The 17,102-nt window shown below is 59.1% G+C and overlaps 1 protein-coding gene across 3 annotated transcripts in view; it reads left to right on the top strand.

The window, feature by feature from the left end:
• The first annotated feature begins 5,035 nt into the window (after positions 1–5,035).
• STRN (striatin) overlaps positions 5,036–17,102 on the top strand; it is a 76,731-nt gene continuing 64,664 nt past the window's right edge. For all 3 annotated transcript variants that reach the window (XM_055120057.1, XM_055120058.1, XM_055120056.1), the window contains exon 1: positions 5,036–5,376. In XM_055120057.1, the coding sequence (XP_054976032.1) occupies positions 5,149–5,376 (228 nt within the window). In that variant the 5' untranslated portion in view covers positions 5,036–5,148. The remainder of the gene's footprint in view (positions 5,377–17,102) is intronic.

The raw sequence follows: 17,102 nt of genomic DNA, 5'->3' as shown, positions 1-17,102 counted from the left end.
GTGTGTGTCTGTGTGTCTGTGTGTCTGTGTGTCTGTGTGTAGGGGGAATGCCAGTGTGTGTAACTAAAGTAATAAGCAGTGCAGCCAAGTGTGTTGACTCCACAGCTAACATGTGGCCCCTGAGAGAGCCAGAGTGTGTCCCCTCAGAGAGCCTGAGTGTCCCCTCAGAGACCAGCACACAGTGCCGCCTCACTCATCCCAGCAACAACCCCCGCCACAAAGGGAATTATTAATCCAAAGTAATTTTATGTTTTAATGTATAAGAAGAGAAGTTTGGGGGGATCGGAGAGATAGTGCAGCCGAGAAGGCACTTGGCTTGCAGGTGACTGACACCCCCCGGGGTCCCCCACGTCCGCCAGGAGTGATCTCTGAGCGCAGGTTGGGAATAAGCCTGGAGCACTGCCAGGTGTAGCTCAAGCCCCTCTCACTCCCCTCGAAGAATATTTATTTTTTTGGTGAAGAACATTGTATGCCAAAAGCATAAACATTTGCACAAGTGTGACTCATGTCACCCCAGTCACAACTTTAATTTCAACATTAAAGAAAAATGATCTTCCATTCCATCTTCTCTGCAGCTAATTTATATTCTTCCTGCAGTCTTCCTTTTTCTTTCAGTTGTTTTTTTTTTTTTTTGCTTTTTGGGTCACACCCGATGATGCACAGGGGTCACTCCTGGCTCTGCACTCAGGAATTACCCTTGGCACTGTCCTCTCACTCCGGGCCTCCTCTGGGACTGACCTTGTCCGACTCCTGAGTGACGCCGCGTCCATTCGATGCTGTGGTGTGTCAACCGTCTCCTCCTCACAACATGGCTCCGACGTGTGAAGGCGGCTCATTGGCTAGAACGTTCCCCCGGAGAGTTCCGGGAAAGTGTCTCTGAGCTGTCCAAGCCTCCCTAACTCTGTGACTTCCTGTCCTGCAGCAGGGGGGAAATCTGGGCAGGGAGATAAGTGGACATGGGGGGGACTTTTCCACTCGACAACGGCGGGGCTGCAGTGAACTCGCCCGGACAACAGAACCCTGGGCAGGACGGCAGGGCCCAGAGAGGGACAGAGATGCGGCCCACACAGAAAGCAGGGCAATCTCTTCCAGAAAAATACACAGTGTGCACAGATCCGAGATGAAACACAGGGCAGGGCGCTATCTCAGCTGAGTTTCGTCCCTGGCACTGCCAGGAGCCAGGCGGGGAGTAGCCCTGAGCACCAACGGAAATGACCCCAAAACCAAAGAGGAAACTATTTATTTATTTATTGGCTTTTGGCTCACACCTGGAGATGCACAGGGGTTACTCCTGGCTCTGCACTCAGGAATTACCCTTGGCAGTGCTCAGGGGACCATATGGGATGCTGGGAATTGAACCCGGCTCGGCCGTGTGCAAGGCAAATGCCCTACCCGCTGTGCTATCACTCCAGCCCCGAGAAAATGATCTATTTTGCTTTGGGGGCCACACCCGGCCGTGCTGAGGGCTGACTCCTGGCCCTGCACTCGGGGATCACCCCTGAAGGGGTTCCGGGGGCCCTACGGGGTGTGGAGATGGAAGTCACTTTAGTCACATGCGAGGCAGGTGCCTTACCCCTGTAAAAAAAAAAAATCTATCAAGTTTTAAATGAATCTGTACTGGCTTTCCTATTTCATCTTATTCATGGTTCTTATTTCCTGGCATGGTGCCCGGACCCCCTTCCCCCGCCATGTTCATGAAAACTTATGTGCTACTTCTCAGTTCTTCTGAGAACTGAGTTAATTTATGTTTAAGGAATATCAGATGGGGGATTGGGAGGGATGTGCTGCCTGAGAAATTCAAGTCTAAATGAGGAGCGGGTGTCTTCCGGCAGAAAAGGGTCCCCTGGAAACCAGGCTGTCTGCTGCCAGGGAGCAGGACCGGCCTCCTCCAAGCTGTACCCAGACCCCCCCCCCCCGGAGTTATTTTAATGAGACAGAGACGACATTCATTGTTTGAAAGCCAGTCTCTGCCGTAGGAACAGTGGCACCATTGCTATTTTTAAAAGGGAAGGACAACCGCCATCTGTTGAATAGAACTTTCATTCAATGGAAATTTGGTGGTGGGGGGGGCGGGCACATGCAGTGATGCTCAGGGCTGACTTCTGGCTTTGTGCTTAGGGATTACTCCTGGCAGGGCTGGCAGTGCTCAGAGGACCTTAGTCAGTGTGGGGGTTGGAACCTATATGGCTATGTGCAAAGTAAGTGCCCTACCCACTGCACTATCTCTCTGGCCCCTCACTGGGCTTTTTTGGTTTAGGATGGCCAGGGGAATGTGGCAGACGAATGAGTGGGTGCCTCACACGATTCAGGCCTTGAGCTCCATCCTTTTCACTGAAATTTAGTCAAGGGAAGCTGACGCGTTACTTTGTGGAACTGTAATCCGCATCTCACGTACTCACCTTATAAAAATTAGTAAGCACTCCAATTGCATAAATAGCCTTTTAGCATTTCCCAATGCTTCACTTTAAGTTGATTACACTACTACATAAATCAACGTTTCAATTCTTGGAAGGAAAACCTTATTTTTGTGTGTGTGTGTCACAGATTTTTTTTTTAATTAACTCTAAAATAAAACAGGAAATCAGCAGCACCTTTAGGTGTAATCAGTAAAACGCTGGTACTGGCTTTGTTTGGGGGCCACGCCTGGTGGTGCTCAGGGTCTGTTCCTGGCACTGTGTTCAGGGGTCACTCCAGGCACTGTTCAGGGGACCACGAGTAGTGCAGGCGCTCCAAAGAGGCTTGGCCACGTGCCAGCCTGGACACCTATACTGTCCCTCTACCCCTAGGCAATTGGGTTCTTTGTTTAAAACTTGGGGGGGCAGGGGGCGAGGCATGCCAACAGTGCTCAGGGGTTACTCCTGGCTCTGCAGTCAGGGATTGCTCCTGGTGGGCTCAGGGGACCATATGCGATGCCGGGATCGAACCCGGGTTGGCCGAGCGCAAGGCAAACTCCCCACGCTTCTGTGGAGGTGAGACCCAGTCTTTACAATCTGCCTTGATTTCAAGGAAAAAGAGTATCTTTTTTTTTGTTTGTTTGTTTTTTGGGTCACACTTGGCTGATGCTCAGGGTTGACTCCTGGCTCTGCACTCAGGAACTACTCCTGGCGGTGCTCGGGGGACCATCGGGGATGCCTTGGAAATAGGATCTCTCTAGAAGAGGAAAAAAAAAAAACAAAAACGCTTGCAGATCCTGAGCTTGTGAAAGGACCTATTCTGCAGATGAGGAAAATGTGGCATCGCTGTCCCGTGGCTCAGGGGAGGAGGCCAAGAGCCGCCGGGGAGGTCAGCGGCCCCGCCGGGTGCCCGGCTCTGCAGTCCTGTGGGGGCCCATCACTCAAAGCCTCATTGTGTACAAGTTCTAGCTTCTTTGGATTTCAGTTTCTTGAGCTGTAAAGTGAGAGGACTGGGCAGTCTCTCAAAGGACACTGAGAGCCAACACTTATGACACAGGATTTGGCTGGGCCCGGCTGGAGCTTTTATGATAATAAAGAATGAATCATAAAGCGGCGCGAGCGTGCAGGGTCTGGAAGGGAAGCTTTGGCATCTCCGCCTGCAGCCGGCACAGATACAATGTGTTTCCTGTCCTCTCCCCAGCGCACGGCAAGGGGGTGGGGAGAGGACAGGGACAGATGTCCTTCCCTTGCATGTCACTCATCAGCCTATACTTTTAGATTTTTCCATTGGTGGGGGTGGGGTGGGGTTTGCAGATGGTCATTCCAGAAAACAACAGGATGACAAGTGAAGTTGTGAGCGCGCGTCCCCCTGCGCGCTCCGCTGCAGCCCTTTGTTCTGGCGTTCCCAGGCCTCCCTTCCAGGACCTGTGCAGTGGAGTGCCACCGTTTCGGGGTGCAGTGACGGTGCCGGCCCCCGCGGGGTGCAAGCGGGGACAGGCCACGTGGAAGGAGAGTCGGTGTGGGAGCCCGGGGCAGCGGCAGGAGCAGAAAGGGACTCTGTTCTCCAGGTGGCGGGGCTCGGGGGGAGAACGGCCTCGGCCTGGGACGGCGGGGACCGGGTCATTGGTCGCGCAGGGACGGAGGATGGGTTGAATGGCCAGGAGGCGGCCCGGAAATAGGGCGCGGGAGGCAGCGAGCACAGAGCCCGGCAGGACTAACGGCGTGCGGATTGCAGGGCGCAGTGTCCCGAGGTGCGCCCGCCCCCCGCGGAGTGCAGTGTCCCCAGGCGCGCCCGCCCCCCGCGGGGTGCAGTGTCCTGAGGTGCGCCCACCCCCTGCGGGGTGCAGTGTCCCGCAGCGGCCCGCCCCCCGCGGGGTGCAGTGTCCCGAGGCGCGCCCACCCCCTGCGGGGTGCAGTGTCCCGCAGCGGCCCGCCCCCCGCGGGGTGCAGTGTCCCGAGGCGGCCCGCCCCGCGCGGGGTGCAGTGTCCCGAGGCGCACGCACTCTCTGCGGGGTGCAGTGCTCGGAGGTGCCCCCAACACCTCGCCAGATTTTGGAGGGTTGAAGGTTTGAGTTCAACGACTGAGTTCAGGAGAGCGGGGAAAGGCTTAGGAGCTCCACAGGTCTGCCCCAGAGTCCGAAAAGCAAGACGGGGGCGTCCGGGCGGGGGTCCCCGGGGAGATCCGTGTCCTCGGACCCGGGTAGCCGCGTCGCCCGCGGGCCCGGCGGGGCTCGCCCGTAGCAGGTCCCCGACAGGTTCATCCCGAAGCGGGGTGCCTGCGTGCGGAGCCCCGCGCGTGTGCGTGTGCAGCGGGACCCCCGAGCGCCGCCCCCCACGCTCCGCGGCGACTGAGCCCGGGCAGACCTGGGCAGAGCCGCGCGCCCGCTCCCCGGCCGCCCCGCCCGCCGGGCCCCAGCTAGGGAGCGTGGCCCCGCCCCGCCGGGGCGGGGCCGGCGGCCCCGGGGCGGGGCCTCGCGGCGCGGGGCGGGGCCAGCCCGGCCGGAAGCCGCCCCGCGGGCCCCGCCCCGCGGGCCGCGCCCCGCCCGGCGCCTACATTTCCCGGCGGCCCCCGCGCGCCGCGCGCCGCCGCTGACCCACTTCCCGGCCCGTCGCGGGCTCGCCGGCCCCCGCGCCCGGGCGGCCGCTGACGGGGTGTGGGCGGGGAGCGGCGGGCGGACGAGCAGGCGCTGCCGCCGCCGCCGCCGCTGCCGCCGCTGCCGGGCGCCTGGGCCAGCCGGGCGAGCACCGCGGCGCCATGGACGAGCAGGCGGGGCCCGGCGTCTTCTTCGGCAACAGCCACCCGGGCGCCGGCGCCAAGGGGCTCGGGCCTCTGGCCGAGGCTGCGGCGGGCGACGGGGCGGCCGCGGCGGGGGCGGCCCGCGCCCAGTACAGCCTCCCGGGGATCCTGCACTTCCTGCAGCACGAGTGGGCCCGCTTCGAGGTGGAGAGAGCCCAGTGGGAGGTGGAGCGGGCCGAGCTGCAGGTACGGACCCTCGCGGCCCGGCCCGCCGCCCGCGCCCCTGCCCGCGCCCCTGCCCTGCTCCCGCCGCCCGCGCCCCTGCCCTGCTCCCGCCGCCCGCGCCCCTGCCCTGCTCCCGCCGCCCGCGCCCCTGTCCTGCTCCCCCTACCCCGCGCCCCTGTCCTGCTCCCGCCGCCCGCGCCCCTGTCCTGCTCCCCCTGCCCCGCGCCCCTGTCCTGCTCCCCCTGCCCGCGCCCCTGTCCTGCTCCCCCTACCCCGCGCCCCTGTCCTGCTCCCCCTACCCTGCGCCCCTGTCCTGCTCCCCCTGCCCGCGCCCCTGTCCTGCTCCCCCTGCCCGCGCCCCTGCCTGCGCCCCTGTCCCGCGCCCCTGTCCTCCTCCCCCTGCCCCGCGCCCCTGTCCTGCTCCCACTGCCCGCGCCCCTGCCCCGCCGGCCGCCTTCCACTCCCGCCCCTGCCCCGCTGCTCCACTCCAGCCCCGCCGCCCCAGGACCCCTGCGCCTGCCCCAGCCCTGCGCCCGCGCCCGCTGCCCCGCTGCAACTCCCCGGCCGGCCGCGTCCCGGCTGCGCGGGGCTCCGGGCGGGGGCGCGCGGGAGTCGGGGGAGCGGAGCGCGGGGGTCCTGGCCTGGGCGTCCCGGCCTGGGTGTCCCGGCCCCCCGCCGGGGGTGCGGGCAGGGACCCCTGCGGGACGGGAGGGCACCCGCCGTGCCCCGTGCGCGCTGCCGCCGCCGCGTCCTGGTCTGAGGCTTTGGTTGGACGAAAGTTGACGCGGATGCGGTGGGGGTGGAGGGAGCCTCAGTGCCCACCCGTCCCCCCCTTTTCCTCCCCTCCCGGTTGCAACCCCCCCCCTCCCGTCCGCACTTTTGGGTTCGGGCACCGCGGCTGGACGTCCCCGATTCCTGGGGGCTCGGAATGAACGGGGCAGGCTCGGAAACGGTCCCCGCGGGTCCTGGGAACGTGTCGCGCGCGGGGACCGCCCGGTTCCTGTGGGACGTCCCGCAGGAAGGGGCTTGGACGCCGGGGACCCTTCCCAGCTCGGGTCCAGCCGCTGAGCGCCTGGGGTCCCCGCGAGGGGGCGGGCCCAGCAGCTCTCGGGCATTTTTCCCTGAAAGCTCCGGAAATCTCCAGTGGAGTTTGCCGAAACAATTGAAGTTGAAGCCCCCCCCCCTTTGGATACCGCGTGTTTTCTTTGGCACTTGAGGAAAGGACAGGGCCGCCCCGCGGTCACATGCGGGGGCTGCGGGACAGGGTGACAGCGAGGGCCCTGGGAGCTGGTGGCTCAGTGCTGTTGACCTTGGGGAACCCCTTTAACCTCTCTGAACTTGCGTCATTTATTGATTCAGCAGGTTTTGTTTTTTCCCCCCTTGGTTTTGGGCCACACCCGGTGATGCATCAGGGTTACTTGTGGCTCTGCCCCCTGGCGCCTGGGGGGCTGCGTGGGATCGAGCCTGGCTCTGCCACCTGCAAGGCAACTGCTCTGCCTCTGTTCTGTTGCTCAGGCCCGAGTGGGTGGTTGATGTTGTTGTTGTATTTTATTATTATTATTTTTGAGTGCTCGCCGTTAGGGTTGGTCCCTGCTGCCTCGGAGAGGCCTGCAGCCGCAAAGGCCGCCCTGCGTGTGCCCACGGTGCTGATGGCCACGGGGAAGTCAGGGTCGGGGACAGCGAGGAAGGCAGCCATGGCCCTGGGGGGGCTCAGGGGAGCCACCTGAGGTGGGGAGTGAGGAGAGGGAGACCCCAGCATTCCCCAGGCCCCTTCTGATTCTTGGACCCCGCAGCTTCCTGTTGGTTTCCTTGGCGACTTGCACGCCTTGGGATGCCTCAGCGTCCACGTCCGGCCTGACTGCTGTCCTGGTCCACCCGTGTCCAGCCCTCGGGGCGAGCCAGTGCACTGCCGCTGTGTGACAGAAAGTGTGATCTTGAGTGTCGCCCGTTCTGGAGAGGAGATCGTAGCTGCTTAAGCTCTTTCTTATCTAATTCAGGGAATGTGGTGGCCGGAGAGGAGTGAGGAGGCACCTTCTAGCCTCCGACCTGTGGGAGCGTGCACCCCTTCCTGTCCGCTGCCCTCCCCTGCGTTGTCGTCAGCTTTTCTCTGAGCTCTGACTGTAGTCACTCTTCGCTTTCGTGTGCACATACGACTTCCTGTGTCGTTAGGGCCGATGTTGGGTCATATGGAGGTGGAACCTGGGTCGCCCGCACGCCAGGCAAGCACCCGGCTATCTCTCTGGCCCTGTGTTTAGTTCTGGGGCCCCACAGCAGTGTTGTGGCGTCCCACGATTGTCCCAGTCCTGTTTTGGGGCCACGGCCCCTGGGACAGTGTGGCGCTGAGGGCCAAACTCGGGCTCCAGCCTGCAGAGCCCATGCTCCGACCCCGCCAGACGTCGCCTGGACTAAAGGGCACATTTTTCACAGTATCTTCTGGCTTCTGCTCAAATTAAATGAAGCATCCACAGCAAAAGTTCAAACTTGTGTTGTAGTTCCCAAACAGAACAAGCATTATGGGTATTTTTTTTTGTGGGGGTGGCGGGCTAGAGTTTGCAGGACTCTGCAGTCATTGCGTTCCTTATTAGCAGAATTGAAGACACATTTTTTGTCATTTCTTTACATTGTATCATTGCACGTGAGCACGACCCTTTTCCCCTTGCCATTGGGAATTCCCGAAGAGGAACGTGGGAAGAGCTGAGTGGTGATGGGATTTGACAGCTGTGGCCTCCGTGTCACGTTTTCGTGTTTTCATCGCTCCAACAAAGGTGCCTTTAAGGTGCGGAGTCCTTTGGAACCTGTTGGTCCTGCTCTTTCCGGTGATGCTCCGGCCACCTGGCCTTCGCCCCCTCCTCCGCCCTCAGTCCTCGGGGGAAGGGCTGGGCACGTGTGCCAAGAGCCTTGTCAGTGCACCCTTTGCCCGTCTTAGAGACTCTGAGGCGCTCTGTTAACTTGCGGGAGCCCTGCCCCCGGCCCCACTCAGGCAGGGCTGGCCCAGCACGGGTCCCTGTGTTTGGGCAGCGGATGGGGCGGGGGCTGTGAGGATGCCGGAGCTCTTGTGCGCCTGGCGTGGGCGTCGCTGTGTCACAGTGTCACCCCGGCGTCTTTACGCTGGGTCCTGTTCTCGGCCCCGGAGAAACAGCACTGAAGGAGGTGGACAGAGGCTGGCGAGACAGTGCAGCGGGTGGACGCTCACCTTGTGTGGCTTTGTTTTGGGGTCTATTTTTTTTGGGGGGGTCCCCAGCGGTGCTCAGAGGTGATTCTTCTGAGTCACTCCTGGCTCTGTACTCAGGAACCACTCCTGGCAGTGCTTGGGCTGTTGGGATTGAGTGGGGTTGGCAGCGTGCAAGGCAAGAGTCCTCCCCGCTGTGCTCCCGCCCAGGCCCCTGCGTGCAGCCCATCTGGGTCCGATCCCCAGCACTACCGGGACTGTCGTGGAGCACGGAGCCAGGAGTAATTGAGCAGCACAGGGTGTGGGCCCAAAATCCAAACAGAACCAAAACCAAAAAAATCCACCAAAGAAATAGAAGGAGCGTTCACTTCTGAATAGGGAGACACAGGGATGCACACGTGCTTGCCTGAGGGTGGAGGGGAGCAGCCTGAGGAGGAGAGGGAGCCTGCTGGGAGTGTCCCAGGCGGGCCGAGCTCAGGCCTGGCCTGCAGGAGGCCCCGGTGTTCTCTGTCCAGCATTGCCCGGTGTGGCCGCAAGCAAACAGGACCCTCGCAGGGGCGCGTGTGGCTGGGCCGAGGGGGTGAACGGCAACGACAAGGCCCGGTGGTGGGTCTTGCCCGTGGGTGCTGTTGATGCTGCGTTAGCCGGACGGGCAACCCTGGAAATGTTCTGTGCAGGGCCGCGGCACCACCTTTATAGGAGCCTCTGTGAGAACTCAGAATAGACTTTCAGGGGAAGACAAGGAAGAACCAGGGAATCTAGTTAGGAAGCTATTTTAATCATCTAGGCCAGGGATGAATTAGGGTGGTGGCGATGAGATAGGTGAATATATATTTGGACACGTAGTCACAATATAATGGATTCTGAACACATTCTTGAAGGGCGAGCCAGGAAAATGTGCTGAAGGGTGAGTCCTGAGGAGAGAGGCTCGCATTGCGGAGGGCCGCCCTGGGCGCGCTCCAGCCTCCCCCGAAGCACACGTCTGCCCCGAGCCCCCTGCAGCCCGACTCCCCGCGCCACAGGCAGGCTAAGGCCGGGCCTTTCTGAGCTTAAAACGCTAGGAAAGTTTCTGGCAGGACCCTGGTACGCAACAGAGACTAAGTACTGGGTAGTACATGGTACCTGGGTAACAAAGTAGTTACGTACTAGCCACTCTATGAAAAACTGACCTTTGTTTTATTTGGTCTATTAAGTAACTTCAAACTTAGAACAGGTAAACCCCATTGTGGCAGGCATAGTTTTGTAAGTTTCAGTATCTGTCCTCTTCATGCCCGATCAGGGCGGATCCTGGGTTAGGTTTGGAAACAGTGTAGCGCTTCTGATACTAGCCCTCGGGCCGGATATGGCAGAGGGTCGCGCAGTTCCCTCCTGTTCCACTGCTCGAGTTTGTGCACTGGGCACCACCGGGTATTGCCCTGGTCGCTCCCAGGCCCAGCCAGTAGCTAGACCAGCTTATCACTGGGAGTTAGTAGCCCCCCCCCCCCCCCGGCACCTAAAGAAATGGGGGAGCCCCCAGCAGACAGACAACAACCCCAGACGACCCGCCATCCCCAGCCGTCACCGTACCTCAGCGTTTCCCGACCTCGGCTGCAGCCTTAGGTAATCTAGAGGAACTTCTAAAAATATTCATGCCCTGAGCTCTGCCCCGACCAGTTAAATCAGGACCCCCCACGGATCTGTGTTCTGGAGTTTTCCTGCTGGTGCTCAGGCTGGGCCGGGGCGGGGCTTGGCTGCCGTCTCTGGCCTCTTAGATCTCCTTGGCACGCCTGGTGCAGATGGTTCTCGGGGATGCAGGACATTGCTCTTCTTTTACTTTCACTCACACATCTGGGTGACTTGGCACGGATTTCAGAGTTCAGATATAGATGGCTCCCCACCCATTGTTGTGGGGCCCACACCCCGGGGCCCATACCCAGTTGTGCCGGGGTCAGGGCTGTGTGGGGACGGGTCAGACCCAGGCTCACACGGGCAGGGCACGTGCGCTGCCACTTCAACCACGTTCCCGGCCCACGGCTGACTTTCCGAGATGACTTTCTGAAAGAAGTTGAGATGTAATTTCAGTTGTTTCTATTATCCTTCCTGATAATAGTTGGCATTTTATTTTTAGGCAGTAGAATATTATGATTTGAATCACCACCCTCTGACTGAGAGATGTAATGATAATCTTTGAACTGAAGTGAACTTTGGAAGTCGCACCTTTTGCAGGTGAGGTGAGGCCGAGCGGGAGAGAGGGCTCAAGTGACCGAGAGTGAAACGTGCTTTTACATTCCGTCCCGAAAGTCTCTCTTTGGCTCTTTGGGGCCTTGGGGTCACTTCCTGCGATTCTTCACCCTGGGCTGCTGGCTGACTCAGTGCCAGGGCCAGTGTGGCTGGGGTCCCGGGGCCACCTGGTGGTCTCTGGGGGTCTCCAGGTGGTCACGCTGTGTCTGGGCCTGCAGTTCAGGGCTTTTATACTTTGTTTTTTGGGTCACATCGGCAGTGACCACTCATGGGTAACTTGGGGCAGGCTTGGGGGACCATCCGGGGACTGGGGATCCAGCCGGGTTGGCCATGTGCAGGACAAATGCCCTACCCACGGACTGGCCCGCTGGCCTTTTCTTGTTGGATACTTAGAACCTCCTGTGATACAGTCAGATTAATGCTTGGTTACAATGTTACTTTTTTTTTTTTTTTTTTTTTACTTTTGCAAGTCCAGTCTGAACAGGAATAGAGCATCAGGTATGTCAGGCTGGGGACCACCAAGGTCATCCCTGGCCTCTTCATTTTTCTACTTAAAATAGCAGATGTGGAAATTTTACTTTGTGCTAATGTTTTCTAGTCTAGTTTAATTGACTTTTTTTTTTTAGTTTTGTTTTTTGACTGTACCCGGAGATGCTCAGGGATTGCTCCTGGCTCTGCTCTCGGGAATCTCTCCTGGCAGTGCTCAGGGGAGCGTATGGGATTGAACCCAGGTTGGCTGTGTGCAAGACAGGAGCGTTACCAACTGCTTTACCCGCTGTACTGTCTCTCCGGCCCTGTTTGCAAGGTTTTCTCCTGACTCCCAGTGTTCTGTAATTCTGTGATGTGAGGGTGCAGGTTTTTGTGAATTTTTTTTTAATTGTTGTTGTTTTGCCCTTATTAGGTGCCTTGAATGAGAACGTTGAACCTCCATATTTTATCTGATTTATCTTCTTTTTTTTTTTTTTATTTTGCTTTTTGGGTCACACCCAGCGATGCTCAGGGGTTACTCCTGGCTTTGCACTCAGGAATTACTCCTGGCGGTGCTTGGGGGACCATATGGGATGGCGGGAATCGAACCCCGGTCGGCCGCGTGCAAGGCAAACACCGTACCCGCTGTGCTATCGCTCCGGCCCCCTATCTGATTTATCTTCTATCCCACTAATTTTCTTCTCCGTTGGCGCTCATCTTTTAAGGCGAGCTAGTCAGTTTCGATTTTGGTGATTGCTAAATTGAGTTTCGTTCCTCTGAAGAGCAGTTGGATCCCAATAGCTGCCTATTCCCTGCCACCTTTGTCAGGGTTGTCTTTATTTTAGGCGGGGGGTGGGGGAGGGGTGGGGGTGCCACACTGGACGCCACTCAGGACTTACTCCTGGCTCTGTGCTCAGGGTCACTCCCTGGCTGTGCTCAGGGGCCCGTGTATGGTGCTGGGGATTGAGCCTGGGCTGGCTGCGCGCACAGCCGGCGCCTTCCCTGGCGAGTCTCTGCGAAGTCGGCTTCTCCCCGGGGGCTTTCGCTGCGCCGCGCCTGGAAGACCCCTCTCGCCTCTCCGCTTCCTGGGTTCTTGGCGTGTGTGGTTGTGTGATGTGCGTTGGCCTTGGGGGCGAGAGAGACTCACCTGAAGCTTCACACGAAGGCATCTTCTTCTTTTTTTTTTTTTTTCCTTTTTGGGTCACACTTGGAGATGCACAGGGGTGACTCCTGGCTCATGCACTCAGGAATCACCCTTGGCGGTGCTCAGGGGACCATATGGGATGCTGGGATTTGAACCCGGGTCGGCCGCGTGCAAGGCAAATGCCCTACCCACTGTGCTATCACTCCAGCCCCACGAAGGCATCTTCTTAAGGAAGCTTTGAAATATTCCACCTAGCAGTTTTAGCCGTTTCTGATAGAGTTGCTCTGGGCGGTTCCAGTACAGGGAGTGGAATGATCCCCAGCACTTAGCTGAGGGACACGACTCCGCTGCTAATGTTCTTCCATCAGGAGCCGCGTACGTGTAGCAGCTCTGTCTAAACGGACTCTTCTCTGAATTCCAGTGGTAGCAGAACCTGCCGTGTTTCTCACAAATCTTAGCGATTTAAGCAGATTGTAAATTACAATTAAATTTTTATACTTTTAAATGACTTTTTATACTTAATTTTTCAGAATTATAAATTACACATAATTTTTTGGGCTGCACCCAGTGGTGCTCGGGCATCTCTCCTGGCAGGACACTCGTCAGCTGCCCACGGCCGGTACCTGCCCTGCTGTCTCTCTCTGTCCTTTAAATCAGCAGCCCCTTTACTCACTGAGGGGTTTGAGAGTCCGAGTGATCTGGCTTCCTCTTGTCAGCCTGTTGATGACAACTTGGTGTTTGCCAAACTTTCTTATATTCTTTGTTTCGGGGCCTGGGGGGCCATCCCTGGCAGTGCTCGGGGCTGGGGTCCCTGTGCTGGTGCCTGGGACCGAGTGGGGTGGCCACGGGTGAGGCTGGCACCGTGGCGCCTGTGCCGTCTCTGTAGCCCCTCGTGCTACCCCTGGTGGTTTCGAGTGCCGGCCGGCGGAGCCTGGGTAGGGCTGAGCTCTGGCCTCTCGGTTTGCTGCTGGCAACACGCTTGGTGGCCAGTGTGGCGGCCTCGCCACCATCCTGCCTTGCCACAGGGGCCTGCGGGTGTCTCAGCCTCTGACACATCACTTTTCTGGGCCTCATTTTTATTGGTAACGTGCGCGTGATAATATGACCCAAAGCCAGTGCTCATTACGTGCTTGTCGTGGGCTTCCCGCTGGCAGAGTGCTGTAGACTGTCTGCGTAACTGAATCAGTTTGCTTGCGGCCGCGCCTGGCTGTGCTCGGCTGTGCGTCTTTCCCGGGTCTCTCGCTCTGTGTGCTCTGGCCCTCAGGCCGGTTTCTCTGAGCCGAGCGTTGGTTCAGGCGAGTGTTGGTTCAGGGGGCCCACGGGGCATGAGTGTAGGTTCAGATGGACTTTGGTTTAGGGGAGCTCTGGTTCAGGGGGTTCAGGTGGGCGTTGGTTCAGGAGGGCATTGGCTCAGGTGAGCGTTGGTTCAGGGGACTCAGGACATGAGCATTGGTTGAGGCGAGTGTTGGTGAGGCGAGCGTTGGTTGAGGCGAGCGTTGGTTCAGGTGAGCGTTGGTTCAGGTGAGCGTTGGTTCAGGCGAGCGTTGGTTGAGGCGAGCGTTGGTTGAGGCGAGCGTTGGTTCAGGTGAGCGTTGGTTCAGGCGAGCGTTGGTTGAGGCGAGCGTTGGTTGAGGCGAGCGTTGGTTGAGGCGAGCGTTGGTTCAGGTGAGTGTTGGTTGAGGTGAGCGTTGGTGAGGCGAGTGTTGGTGAGGCGAGCGTTGGTTGAGGCGAGCGTTGGTGAGGCGAGCGTTGGTGAGGCGAGCGTTGGTGAGGCGAGCGTTGGTGAGGCGAGCGTTGGTGAGGCGAGCGTTGGTGAGGCGAGCGTTGGTGAGGCGAGCGTTGGTTGAGACGAGCGTTGGTTCAGGTGAGCGTTGGTTCAGGCGAGCGTTGGTGAGGCGAGCGTTGGTTGAGACGAGCGTTGGTTGAGGCGAGCGTTGGTTAAGGCGAGCGTTGGTTCAGGCGAGCGTTGGTTCAGGTGAGCGTTGGTTCAGGTGAGCGTTGGTGAGGCGAGTGTTGGTGAGGCGAGCGTTGGTTGAGGCGAGTGTTGGTGAGGCGAGCGTTGGTGAGGCGAGCGTTGGTTGAGGTGAGTGTTGGTTCAGGTGAGGGAGCCATGAGCTGCTTCCCCCTCGGTCCTGGAGTGTTTCCACATAGTGACTGGAAGTGGCTGTAGGAGGGATGGCGATGGGGGCGTGGGAGGAGGCCAAAGGGCTGTGGCAGGGGCCGGGGGCCCAGGCGCTCACTCCCCGCCCCTGCCCCGCTTGTGTTGCCGCATCTCTCTTCTCTGTTTCCTGTGCTGGCGTTAGATTCTTTTTCTCCCCCAGGGACCTTAGGACTTAAGTTTCTCGCCTGGTTTTCCTTTAGGGCTGGAGGGGTGAAGGGTTTTAGTCCAGTCGGACGCTCAGAGCTGGGAACCCCCATACTCAGGCCATTCTCCTTTCGGGACGCCCCCCCCCCAAAAAAAAAAAACAACAAAAAACCTTCCGCCATCCCAGGTATGTAAAATGCGCCTAGTAGGCAAATGTTGACCTTGTAGCCCGGACTTTTCCTCGCCCCTCCCCAGTTTAAGGGGGAGGCTCTCCACTGCGTGGTCTTTCTCGGTCCCTCACCCTGGCAGCCCCAGGAGCCGAGGGAATGATGAGGTTCAGTGACGGAGTCTGCTCTGAAACGCTGTCACGATTCAAAGTGAATCTCTGCCACTTCCAAGTTTTCCTTCAAGTAACTAATTTAGTGAAGCAGTTTAACAGTTTGCAGCTTCTCAGAAGTTTGGCGATGCAGCACTCCAATTTCTTTTAATGATTGTACGTATCTTGCGTGGGAAAGCCTGCAGCGGAATTTTTTTTCTTTTTCAGGTTAACGATAAATTTGAATATCTTTCGGCTTGCTCTGAGGGCAAGTTTAAGTCACATCTATGTGGCTGATATAGCTTGTCGATCATATGTTGAATTTTATGCAGCACTGGAGGTCCTTTCTGACTGTGTTCCACATGCGCCGTGATTGACAGGCACACGCCAGGGCCTGCGTGAGTGCCGAGGCTGGAGGTAGATGTTGGAGGAAATAAAATCACTTTTGGGCAGACGGTGCCGTGTGGCTCCTGTTCTAAAAGGGGCTTTGTCTCTAAGGGGCTGCGGGGATTTATTATTGTCTGAACAATTGGCGTGTGGGAAGAAAGACTTTTCGGCAGGGAACAGAGCAGGAGCGGCCTGCTGAGCGGGCCTGGGAGGTGGGCCCGGAGCCCCGGGGAGCTGCAGAGGAGCTTGGGCGGAATTGTTTTTCCGGGTGTGGCAAGCCGGTTCCTGGCGAGTGCCACCGTGAGCTCCCGGCCCGGGGAGTGTCCGAGCACCGTGCCCGGCGTGTCCAGGGAAGGCCAATCAGCTCGAAGTCAGGTCCCCGCGCTGGTGCCCGTTTCACCTGATGGAAAATCACTGCCCAGCCCGGAACGTGCTCTCGGTGTTTGTTTGTTTGTTCTAGAAGGGAGACGCTCGGCAGTGAGCAGAGGATCCTAAATGACGGGCCCAGCCCAGACCTGCCCCTGCGGAATGTGGGTCCCAGGGAGGAGGCGGCAGGAGGCTGGAATGTGGGTCAGCACGCCGGGCCACTCCGCACACGGAACCCCGGGCCTGGGCTCCGTCTCCTGCTTTCCTCCTGCCAGCGCTGGGGGAGCACCTCGCGCCCTCCCTGTCCGGGCTGGGCAGAGCTCAGTGCTCGGTGACTGGCCGGCCGTGCGCCTGGCCTGGACTGGGGCAGGACATAGTGACCAGCGCGTGGGGCTGGGCTGTCACTCCTCTCCTCTCTGCCCGCTGAGCTTCTGCTCCCTTCCAGGCTTCCTCGGTTTTCTCGGGGAAACTCGGCTGTCGTTCTGAGGCAGTGAAGCTCTGTGCCGCCCCCACTGCTGGTTGACCAGGCGCGGAGGGATCGGCAGAGGGGTGGCGACCCGCTCGCCCAGGTGGGGCTGGGGCTCAATGGTCGTTTAAATGAATTACTGTCGGTTTCCGAGCACACCCGGCTGTGCTCAGGGCCTCCTCCTGGCCCCGTGCTTAGGGATCACCGCCGGTGGGGCTTGGGGAATCGTACCGGGTGCCGGGGATTGACCCCGGGTCTGTTGCTTGCAGCGCCAGCTCCTGTGTGCGCTACTGTCTCTCCGGCCCTGGAATGCACACTTTGAAGGAGTGCTGTGCTGCCGTTCTTGGATAGGCTCTAATTATGCATTGGATATTTTGTGTGTGTGGGGGGGGGGGGGGGGAAGGGTTTGGTTTCTGGACCACACCCAGTGGTGCTCAGGGATCACTCCAGATGGGGCTTGGGGGTCATCGTGATCCTGGGCTCGAACCCATTGATTTCCGGACTTGGTGTTAACTTGCCGGAAACACATTGAGTGCAGCCCCCCCAGAAGCTCGCGCCTCTCCTCTCGTCTTGTCCAGTCCTTTCACCCACTCCCAGCTGGTCAGCGATCTTCCCGGTGGGCCTTCTTTATTGGCTGGTATTTCCAAAGCATCCGGTCAACGTCTGCTTGTGCCCAGACTTTATGGGTTTATGTAATATTTAATCAAACTATCTAATCAGCCTTCACAAGTGCGGCTGATAGAAGCAGGTGTGGGAGGAAGTTGCCTGGGTGTGAGGTGACCGGGGAGCAGACGGGCATGGGCGGAACCCTGCGCGGCCGTGCCCAGCCGTGAGTACTGGGCCGTGCCCCTGCTTGGGCGGGCGCGTCCTGACTCACGCCGGCTGGTGGCGAGTGTGGCTCTCCGA

This window comes from Sorex araneus, chromosome X (genome assembly GCF_027595985.1).
Source record: "Sorex araneus isolate mSorAra2 chromosome X, mSorAra2.pri, whole genome shotgun sequence".
In the NCBI taxonomy this organism is placed as follows: domain Eukaryota; kingdom Metazoa; phylum Chordata; class Mammalia; order Eulipotyphla; family Soricidae; genus Sorex; species Sorex araneus.
This window is presented reverse-complemented; position numbering and strand designations above follow the sequence as displayed.